Below are 12,377 nucleotides of genomic sequence, written 5' to 3'. Positions count from 1 at the left end.
GTCATGAACACTTCTTTTCATCAAAACAAAGATAAAATTTAATAGAGTACCTGCTTGAATATAATTAGGCAAACAGTAATATTGACACACTTATGCAAAATGCAAAACCTTTCAAATAAGTACCGTGTCATTCATGTGTGCTAACAAAATTAACACTAATAACTCATTTTCTTCAATATACTCACTTTTTATTATTGTTCTGTAATATATATAAACAAGAAGGAAGTCTTAATAGCTGCAACACTTCAAATTCCTTAAGGCAGGATTAAGGTAAATCAATTTATGAGACATTTATCTCCCTTTTCTTATTAGCTATATTTTTGTAGGGTTAAAATAGTTCAAATTTACTTCATTCATTTGGTACTATCACTGAAAGAAAAATATTCCAATAATTTTACTTCAGTACAAGTTTTAGAACAAATTACAAGTTTATAATTTTGTAGAAACTACAAAACATTGACAGCAACATGTTCAATGTAAATATATCCCAATACTATTAATGAGAAATAAAATTTATATTTTATATCTCATTTAAATTGGTAATTTAAAAACAATATTTGAAACTCAACCTCCATAGTTGGTACTGTAAAGACAAGAAATGTAAGAAGCTAAATATGTAACCTTGATATATTTAAAAACAATGCAACAAACTAACATCAATGTATGCAAATATTACATATATATACTCAGTAATATACTAAGTCCTAACATTAACTTAACCTAAAATATACTTAAATACAGTAACACACTAAATTTTAAAAAAAGTCAATATTCATTTTGAAAAAAAAAAAATCTAATAAAAAATAAAAATGTGGCCTCACGTGCTGAGTTGAAATCGAACAAAATTACGAATGTTGTAAAATATGCCTTTGCCTTCTTCTATAGCTGCCCTGCAAATATAAAAAAAAAAGAAAATTTAGTAAACATTGAGTCTACATCTCAACCAGACCCTTTTCAACAATATCAAATAAATTAGTTTTATAAAGTAAGAAAGGTCACATTCAGTTTTCAAAAAGAGAAATAACCATAAACACTGCTTAAGCCTGGCATTGCCAAGTGGCTTAATTAAGGCACCCAACTCATAATCCAAACGTTTAGGGTTCAAATTCCATCACACCAAACATGCTCACCCTTTCAGCTGTGGGAGCATTATAATGTTATGGTCAATCCAACTATTCATTGGTAAAAGACTAGCCCAAGAGTTGGCAGTGTGTGATGATGACTGGCTGCCTTCCCTCTAGTCTTACAGTGCTAAATTAGAGATGGCTAGTGCAGATAGCCCTCATGTAGCTTTGTGTGAAATTCAAAAAATAAACAAGCACTAATTAATCATTTTTATTCATTTCTGCTAATACAACTTATTTACTACAGTATTTGTTTAGACGTAACATTTAAAATGTGATATATCAGTTTCCTGATAATTCAAAAGACTCACTGGAATTTTAAAACAAATTAACACACAGATAGAAATTCTGTTAATGAAGCAAACTAACCACTTAAATAATAGTTTAAGTAAAACTACTGGTATATAAATAGTCATTTGAAGAACTTACATAAAACAACTGCTAAAAATAAGCCACTTATATAGTACCTTATGTAACTGGTAGAAAAGAATACCTTATACAAGTCAGCTGGTAAAAACAGCTACTTAGAGAATACCTAATATAAGATAATATGTCTGTAAATTTACAAAGTCTTTACTAATTCAGTCTGAGTGAAAAGTGATTTTCATTATAAGTAAAAAAAAATATTTATTTCATATTTAATTTTCCTAACAACATCCTAAATTAATATCACAAGTTTTTTATGTGTTTTTTGGCAAAACTTTATATTTTAATTTTATCTACCCAAATGTTTCATTAATATACAAATGAGAAAAAATTGAAACATGAACAAAAATCAATGATACTGTTGTGAAATGCTCTATCATTAATGTTTAGTAATTGCAGGATGAGATGTACCAATCAATATGGAGAAGTGCAGTGTGACAAATCTACTTCAAAATATTATCATTTCTGGATAATGCTGCACAGAAGTTCGAGAAAAATATCAACCTGCGTGTCCCACTTACAGAAGTGATCATTTCTGTAAAATATATATGCAACCTCCCCTTCTGGATAGAATTGCACAGAAGCCAGGTGCAGCATCAACCTCTGTGACCAACCATATATAGGTGGAGCTTAAGTATTTGGAAATTTCCAGGTCACATCACAGATGTAAACCACCTCTTTGAAACACATGTAATCTCACCCTCCTGATAAACATGCTGAGAACCCAGGTGTACAGCAACCTCTGGGACCCACTAAACAAAAGTGGAAAACAAGATTGGAGAACTGTATGCCATCTACACCAGTAGAATACCACTCCTCTACTCTAATAAATAGAAGAGATCACATTTGGGAGGATATCTGCATGGTGTACCACCCAAACAGCTATGAACTGGAAAGTGGTAAGGAGTTCCATATGCCACTGGAAGAGTAAGAGGATAAAATGCAGTGAAGAATCTAGATATACACCAGAGACAATGCAAGGGGTAAGTTATTCAAATGAAAAATGGTAAGGATGGGCAGCTATCCCCTTATGCTTTAGCCAGGTAAGTCCATAGGTTAGTATTGTCCAAAATGAGCATATTAACAAAACAAATATATCACACTGAAAAACCTACTAGCAATGTTATTGAACACCCCATCTCAACAGTGTTATTGGCCATGGGTATATGGTTTTTTATTATTTCATCTTGGCCATACAGTGTGGATTTGAGATATATTAAGCATATCTAAAAAGGTAATGCTCATCCCTGAGTGGGATCTAAATCCTAAATAGCACATGCCACTTTTAGGAAAAACAAAGAGAAAATAAAAACTTACAGAGTCACGGCAGCATTGAAAATTAAGGATAGCAACAGGCAAAAGGATGTAACCTGATAAGGAAGAAACAGCTACCCAATGGAGACAGTTAAGATGAAGGTATAATAAGTAGGTTACTTGCTTTACAAAAAAGTTTCTTTCAATTTATACTTGAGATGGGACTCCAAGGAAAAGGGAAGGTGTCTGTTTGGAAGTGAAGACACCTGGAAAAGAATTCTAGAAGAAAAACTACAGGGAGGAATATACCAAGTGAATAAGGTAATAATCCTAAATTATAAGAGGAAGAAGAAATGTCACATACAAATAAATGGTGCCAGAAAATAAATGGTGGAAAAGAAAACCATAAAAGGAGGCCATGCAAACAGTGGAAGAATGAAGAGCACGTATTGGACATGGAAGTTTATCTAGAGCAGACCAGGAATAACAATGGGAATTGGTTCAAAGAAAAAACAGCATGAAGGAAGAATGAAGTTCTGAGTTGGAAAAAGCAATCTGTAAAAACCACACAACAAGAGGGTCAATGAATCTTGAAGGAATGTAAGTGAAAAAATACACTACTGGAGCCCATAAAAAGAAATAAATTGTTGTTTGAGTAAACTGGCAAAAGCATCTGAATGAGGACTAGCTTATTACTGCAGAGCTACCTAAAAAATATCAGAGTCAGATGGGATAAATGTGGTCAGATCTTGAAAAATAATTTGCCCTAAGATGAATAGCCATAAGATGAATAGCACCCAGAATATGACATACGCAGAGATTTAACCAGAGCATATGGGTCTTACAAGGAGGTCCAATGTCTAAACCATAAAGAGAACAGGAATAAGTATCCTCACATTGAAAGAAATAAGTCATAACAGTGGAACTGAGCATGATGTTTTAGTACTGTGCCAGTGGAAGAAAATGAACCAAAGCATATCAGAACTCTATAAGCTCAAAAATAGAAATGGTAAGATATAATGATCTGAAATCACTACCCAGAAGCTTCTTGTTGATAAACAAACACTCCTCAACCTAGAAGAGAAGTATTTGTGATTTGATGGAAATCCAGACAAGGAAGAGGGGTAACTAGGGGAGTCCAATGGATCCTGAACTAGATCCTATAGACCATGCAGAGACCTCCAAAGGGAAACACACATATCTGAGCAAAATGAATAAAGTCTTCCAGAGAAGCTGAGTCCTCAAAAGTGACAGAACATTTAGTGTTGAAACCAAGGAAGCAGTAGACTATGGGGTACATGGCAGTTCAAGGCTTATGGTATGCAAAAAAAAAAAAAGTATAGAAGGCAGCACTGATCAAGAATACCTAGACATGTGAGAAGTGATAATACCATAATGCAAATTAAAACTTGTACATTATTAAGTTTAAACACCACCTTTAATATGCAGATAACAAACGGTTATATTTCAGTTAATGCTTCACCAATGCAACTTTGTCAGTGCTAATGGTACAAGAGATGTTTGATGTAAACATATACATTAAATTCTTAATCTGTTTTTGGTATTCTATTACTCAAAACTTTCATAATGTTGTTCTAACAATCTTTAGAGTATTATTGTTTTTTAACAACACTTTTAATATTATATTACAGTTATGATATTAATTACATCATCTAAATACCTCCAGCACACTCTACAACTTATAGGAAGCAATAAAATATTATTTAATATTAAAAATTGAATTATAAACTATGCTTTGATGCCTAGATTATTAACATATTACAATTGATAATAAAACAGTTCTACTACATCTTCAATGTAACTCTGTGAAAATGTCTTGACATGTGAACTTGACTCACCTTAATACAAAGGATTAAAGATGAAGAGCTCTTTTAACCAAAAAAAAATTTTTTTGAAAGCATGTTTTAATCAAACTTGTAGGTAAGTTTGACCATTTTCTTAGTTTCATCTTAATCATGTATGAAGTAGTTTAAGCAGGATATATTTGTTAGTTTTCTTTAAAAAATAACATATGGGGTATTGAATTTTTCAGTATAGATGTGAATTATTCTCTTTAGGAACAAGAACAGAAAACATTTCTTCTGTTGTGTATTATAATTTATCTTGAAAGAGTCTCCAATTTACTATTTTACATACATTATGTATTAAGATTTCAAATAAACGGAAGTTTTAATTTAGAAGTTAATTTAATGTTAATATGTATCAAATTTATGATATCTGCCAACAAAAGTGATACATACAATTTTCTTTATAACATAAATATATATATAAATAATTTATTATAATGATTATTACAAATAATTGTTTATATATAAGAATTTTATAAACTTACAAATAATGCAAAACTTTCTATCTGGTCTGGAACTGGATATTTTCTTGAAAGTTCATGACAAACAAATAATTCAATGTTGATATTGGTACAATTCACTTAACAGGTAAACTATCTCTGGCTGCTTACACAAGTTTTTCTACTGAAGTTACACGATATGTTTTTAGAAATAATAACGTTCAAAATTAATTATCTGAAGTTGAATGACATGTAATATCTGAAATTCTATAAACATTCCTAATCAAATATCTGTAGTATAGTATAGTAGTTTATAGTATACTGACTGTAGCAGACCAATAATATTGAACTATCTCCCTTCATGTTCTGATGGTTAACTTTTATAATCAGGTGAGATTCTCCAAAATTCAGTTGGCCTAATAATGCTGGTACTTGTGTAGATATATGTAATGTTGATTTTTATGCTCGTGAATCTTCTACAAATGGACATTTTCACAATACATATTTAAGAATATATATTACATGCATTTCTAAATATATAAAACTGAAACAAACAAATATTTAAATAAATGTAAAAGAGTAAATCTGTTTAATGTTCTCAATGTCTGACTCAAAAAGGTTTTAACTAATTTTTTATAACTGAAACATTCAAAATCTGAAAAGAGTTCATTAAAAGTGGTTTTATGATAAACTTTAGTAGTAGGTACAAGCCTGATCATTACATACAAGATTATGAGAACAATTATCAAACAGATTAATTTACAAGTTTAGTTAAAAGTATCTTTAAAATTAAAACAATCTAGGTTGAAGAAGCTCTTTACAATTAAAAACAAATAACACACCTCACTGGTGTTATAGGAATTCACTTGCATGAAGTGCAACCAAGGATATACTGGATTCACTACCAAACAAGCTTAATAATCTAATAAAATAACATTGTGATGCTAAAACCTAAAGCATCAGTAATATCACCAATACAATCTAACTATGTTATGCCTTCCTCTAGTTTTTTGAAAGCAATTCTCCATTCCCAAAAATAATTTCACCTTAGAATACTAGAATCTCTTACCATAAACTAAGAAAACTAGCTCTTAAACACAAAATGAATGTGCTATCACCACATCTTCAATTGCAAAGAATGTAGAGAAAATTACAGGAGCTTTGATCATCACATATTGACAAGCAATGCTTAAAAAATACTTGATAAACTAAAGAGTAATGAGAAGGATAGGTTCTGATTTTGAGCTAAGTTATCCATTTGGTGTGCCTTCAATGTCCAACAAGAATAATGAGAAAAGTTGGTACTGATCTTCTTTCCTTTGGTATGAAATTCAGTTTAACCCTTTCATCATGCGTTGGGTGGAATCCACCCAGCTCATAACCACAAAGGTATCCATGAGAATAATTGACTTTTTATAATGTATATATATGTTTACAAAATTTTGCAGGTTATGAGTAAACACTAAGGCTTTCATTTAAAAAAAATCAGATTTTTAAGTTAAGTAGTAATATATTTTAAAGATTTTCTCATACAGTTTTCTAACAAGGTTTTCTAACAAAGTTTGTTAACAAGGCAAGACAAAGATTAATTTTCATTTCAAGAGTAAAAATACTTTTATGCATAAGAAAATTTTCAAATTTAACATGTGAAATCTTTATAACCTCCAGATAATTGGCAAATGTTTTTTTAAGAAATAAAACTAATATTTTCGCTATCAGATCAATTTCTCTATACATGTTTGATAGATTTGACTAATCTTGTAACAACTATAAAAAAAATTATGCATTTTTCATCCTTGATTGACTACTAATTATAACACAAAGGCACAAATATTTAATCTAAATAGCTTAAATATCATAACATTATACATTTGGAAATAGTTATTTTAATTATATTCACCTTTTGACCTCTGCTGGCTAGAAACTTACAATGACCAGGCATATGTGCACTCATGTTATTATATCCAAGAATATAAAATTGACTTGTCAAAGGGTGCTAAGCCTATTACAGGATGTGAAATGAAATTTAGGTGTTACATATACATTTGAGCAACCAAAATATAATTTTATATAAGGGACCCTGTCTGAAAATTGAAGGAGGTAAAGAGGAGGGTCACTGTCTTTGATTCACTACATTAGTGATATATCATAAAGAAATGATAGTTTTTATTTTCTACCTTGTCAATATCATTAATCTGAGTTCTTAAAAAAACTATAGATTTTGTATTTTGACATCACAAATATCCAACCTGAACCAGTGATGCATTCAACATACCATGTGGCACACAAAAGTCAATGTTTAGATGTGATTTCTAAATAGCTCCTTTTGAATTAAGAAATTAAATAAATTAAGATGAAAATCTAAAATTATAATATACAGTTTGATATCAAACTTAATGACATTAATTAATAAAATAGTAGTTCAATAAAATTTTGAATGTGAATAAACAAACAAGATGACATGACCTTTGACCTTTCTTGACCTGTCACAACAGGGTTCAACTTATAAATCTATACTATCACAAACAAACAGACTTTAGTTGGAATAATTCTACTTTAAAACCAAAATTATGTGGTATACAATCATGATACCATGTTTTCCTAGGATTTGAAAAAGATGAAATTCATATTCATTGTCGTAATTTTTTTTCACTGCTTCTTACATTTATAGTATAAACAGGTGGAATGAATTTACCCAACAGTTTCATGAGCACATCTGTTAAACTATATACATAACACTGCTTTAACAAAAGGTTGAAAAACACTTACATGATAGTGGAAAATTCATCATTAATAAGAATCATGTCAGCAGCTTCTTTTGACACATCAGTTCCAGCTTTTCCCATAGCAATTCCAATATCTGCTTTTTTGAGAGCAACCCCATCATTTACACCATCTCCTGTCATCCCCACAATTCCACCATTATTTTGAAGTGCCTGTTAGTAAGTATCCATGCTTTAAAATTTCACAAGAATGAAAATTCAAATTATGATTATATTCAGTCAACTCTTAACAAAAAGAATAAAAACCAGAATAATACCCTGATACAGTATAGCAATAAATGAATACATCTTTAGAATAATTTTTGTCCAACTCTGGTGGAATATAATGCACTTCCAAAAAAAATCCAACCACATATAAATTCAAAAGGAATTAATCTTATTTACATTTTAAAATGGTGTCCTAATTTCAAAATAAGTTCTGTTACTTTAGGTGAGAAGTGGTGGTCATACGAATGCTCACAGAGGAAGTTACAACCAGAATAAACACTGATGTTTGGTTTTACAAAGTGTGTGATAAGCATTTTTACTGAAAAACAAGTGATAACTTGCACTTGTAAGCTGTATGTTAAAGACTTTTATGTAAAGTAAATCTATTCTACCAAATCTTGCTTCTTATCATATTCAGTTGTATTCTAGACATTAACTTTAGAAATAACTTAATAAATTCTGAACTACATAATTACCAGGTTTACAAAATTGTTCAGTAACAATCTACAAAAACAGCAATCATTTTTGCTTTCTTTAGCTAGACCTTGTAATTATGGTATTTAACAAACACATGAATTCACTACTGACAGTTCTGTACCCACAAAAATAATAACAACTAGAGCAGGGTGACTTAATTCAATTATCTACAATCACTGATTACTTCAATACTTAAAAATACTAATAACAACACCACTTGCTTAAAGATATTTATTAAAACTCAATTGAAACAACATTTGAAAGTACACAGTGATTTCAATATTATTGTGTAAATTTAAATATTGTATTAACTGAGGTTTAAAGATAAATACAATTTATTTACATTTCTTTTACTCCCTTAAAGATATCTTATTGCTCCAATTCTTTCAACAAAACAGTCTAGTGCAATATGATATGGCAGTTATATGCATGGCATATAAAACAGTTATATTATGTAGTGGTTTTTAATTGGGAAAAAAAATTAAAATTTATATTTTGAAAAGGTTCTCATGATCATTATACCATATGTTTAAAACACAAGTGTTTCACATATGATAATTTTTATAAGTTATTAATTTTTATCATTGCAAGGTCAGAGATGACCAAAACAATGTCACTGAGATTTAAAGAGTTAAGTAACAATAACCACATTAAAAGTACCAAAACAAAGTTTGACAATGTGATACTTCTGAAACTTTATGTACAGAAGATTTTGTCTTCTTTAAATATTAAAAAAATCTAAAACAATGTGTATCAAAGAGTGAGAAATCACATACACACATACACTATATATATTTCAAGCTATGATCAGTTCAGGAAATATGGAAAGCAACATTAATTTCAGTCAACAGAGAAATATTTGCATATAAAAATGGCAACATTTGAGAATCAAGAAGATTATGGCATACTTTTTAAGTTTAATATCACTACCTAAATATTGAGCAGATATATAGGAAGTACATGTGGTTATTTACATTTGGTATTTATCACAGAATAAAATCCTGAAACATGGAGAGTGAACACGTTTTTACATGCAGTACAGTTAAAATGTCGAACATCATAAAGTACAGTATAATAAACAATGTAAGCATTCTATATCCTGAAGTTTGATACAATATGGACTAAACATTCTGATGTATGGTATAATACAGACTAAACGTTCTGAAGTATGGTACAATACAAACTAAACATTCTGAAGTATGGTACAGTACAGACTAAACGTTCTGGAGCATGGTACAGTACAGACTAAACGTTCTGAAGCATGGTACAGTACAGACTAAACGTTCTGAAGCATGGTACAGTACAGACTAAACGTTCTGAAGCATGGTACAGTACAGACTAAACGTTCTGAAGCATGGTACAGTACAGACTAAACGTTCTGAAGCATGGTACAGTACAGACTAAACGTTCTAAAGCATGGTACAGTACAGACTAAACGTTCTAAAGCATGGTACAATACAGACTAAACGTTCTAAAGCATGGTACAGTACAGACTAAACGTTCTGAAGCATGGTACAGTACAGACTAAACGTTCTGAAGCATGGTACAGTACAGACTAAACGTTCTGAAGCATGGTACAGTACAGACTAAACGTTCTGAAGCATGATACAGTACAGACTAAACGTTCTGAAGCATGGTACAGTACAGACTAAACGTTCTGAAGCATGGTACAGTACAGACTAAACGTTCTGAAGCATGGTACAGTACAGACTAAACGTTCTGAAGCATGGTACAGTACAGACTAAACGTTCTGAAGCATGGTACAGTACAGACTAAACGTTCTGAAGCATGGTACAGTACAGACTAAACGTTCTGAAGCATGGTACAGTACAGACTAAACGTTCTGAAGCATGGTATTGTACAGACTAAACGTTCTGAAGCATGGTACAGTACAGACTAAATGTTGTGAAGTATGGTATGATATAGACAAAACTAAAGTACAATAAGACACAGAGTGAGCATCCTGATGTATGGTGCAGTATAGATAAATATCCTCAAGTATGGTACAATTATCCTAGAATATTATAAATCAATGCTTCCATGTCTGTATGGCTTAAAATTTTTGTATTAACTCACAAAACAGTATTCTAAAACATGTACAGTCAACTATCATTTAAAGTAACACCCAGCAGAACAGTTTCTTTCTATCAAAAACCTCAAAACTTAAATTTATTATCACCAATAAAAACATTTTCTACATCTATTTTTGTTTGTGTTTCAACTGTAAGATTAGAACTTATTGAATTTCTTTAAGTTATTGCAAAGCAGGATCATATATAAAAGCATGAGGATTAGAAATATAAAAGCTTTACATATTGAAACACATGTTTTTTTCAATTTATGTTTTCCAGATATAATAATATCTTCCTTTTGATATCCAGAATGCATTAATATATTAATATAGGAGCTTGGTTGATAATATTCATTAAGATAATCAAAACTTCTAGCAAAGTGAATATATTTTTACCTACGTAAAAATCTGAGATCCTGTATAAACAAAATTAAATAGCCTCAGTAATATGCACTAATATTTTTATAATCTGTTACTTGGGTTAAATAAATTATTAATAATACCTCACAATACCAAGTGAAACTGGTATAAGAGTGATTTCTGTCCAAAGTAGAGTTATATCTATAGTCTTATAATATTTGTTTACATAAAACATTATGTTTTATTGTGAGCAGGTTAAAGAACAGCTAGAGTAACAAAGTTTTCTACTATTATGCATTCCTTCTATCTAGTTCGTTTTTATGATGTGTGTGTAATCCTCCTATTACCATCTTTCCAGACAGACATGGGGTCAATAAAATTTATTTCAGCTACTTGAGTTACTGGTCAATAAACCTTTGAACTGGTATCTTTTAAAATTAAATTTTGCCAGATTTCATCATGGCATAACACATGGAATTTTCATACACGTTTCATTAATATTATATATTTATTTTACCGAATTCAGCCTAATTATTCCTATATATCCAGACAAATGTTGCACACATTTATAATTATATACCAACAGCTTTTCAAAAATTCTAAACTTAGCAATACTAAAAATAAGGAGAGATAAGCAATCAGATAAAACCACATAACTTAAATAAAAACCAACAACCACTACAAAAACAAAACCTTTCATTTCCAAAGAACTTGCCTTAACAATTTTAAGCTTATGTCTTGGACCGACTCTATAGAACACTGTCACACTGTTGATGATGTGTTCTAAATGACCATCATGCATGTTATCCATCTCGTCTCCAGACAATGAAACGCTCCCAGTTGCATATAAACCAAGTCGAGCACCTGGGAAAAACAGAAAGAAAAGAAAATTTCATCCACAACATTTCTTTGCAATAATGGTGGTAATATTTCAATTTCAAACTTTTCAGTGATATACCAACAGAAGGTTATTAAGAGAAAACAAACAAACTGGTGAACCCACCCACTTTTTTTTTCAAGTCTTGCCTCTATTCTACATCATGGAATCTCACACTGTCACAGTAAGTACCTTTATTGTACTGTAGCAGTTAGTATGTTATCAAATAACTATTAAGATAAAACTGTTCGGGTTTATTACCCACAAGTACACAACATTATTTGAATGTCAAACATATGAATCACTGCCTGTGAAAGTTTGCCAAGCATTTAAACTTAATGCAAGACCACCTTGCATATTATTAATAATAAGAGGTATTTTTGATTATTATAAGTACCAGTAATAAAAAAAATTCATTATCTGATAAATAATATATATTTTGTAATGCACAACTGTTTTAAACAAATATAAAGTTGTTGATGACAGAAGT

The 12,377-nt window shown here is 30.4% G+C and overlaps 1 protein-coding gene across 1 annotated transcript in view; it reads right to left on the bottom strand.

The window, feature by feature from the left end:
* Positions 1-12,377, bottom strand: part of SPoCk (secretory pathway calcium atpase) — a 74,587-nt gene that overhangs the window by 7,850 nt on the left and 54,360 nt on the right. The window contains 3 exon segments of the mRNA XM_076468992.1: positions 822-890; positions 7,882-8,048; positions 11,726-11,874. Coding sequence (XP_076325107.1) covers positions 822-890; positions 7,882-8,048; positions 11,726-11,874 — 385 coding nt within the window.

Source organism: Tachypleus tridentatus, chromosome 12 (assembly GCF_004210375.1).
Source record: "Tachypleus tridentatus isolate NWPU-2018 chromosome 12, ASM421037v1, whole genome shotgun sequence".
In the NCBI taxonomy this organism is placed as follows: domain Eukaryota; kingdom Metazoa; phylum Arthropoda; class Merostomata; order Xiphosura; family Limulidae; genus Tachypleus; species Tachypleus tridentatus.
Note: the sequence above shows the minus strand (reverse complement) of the source record. Positions and strands in the feature narration are given on the sequence as shown.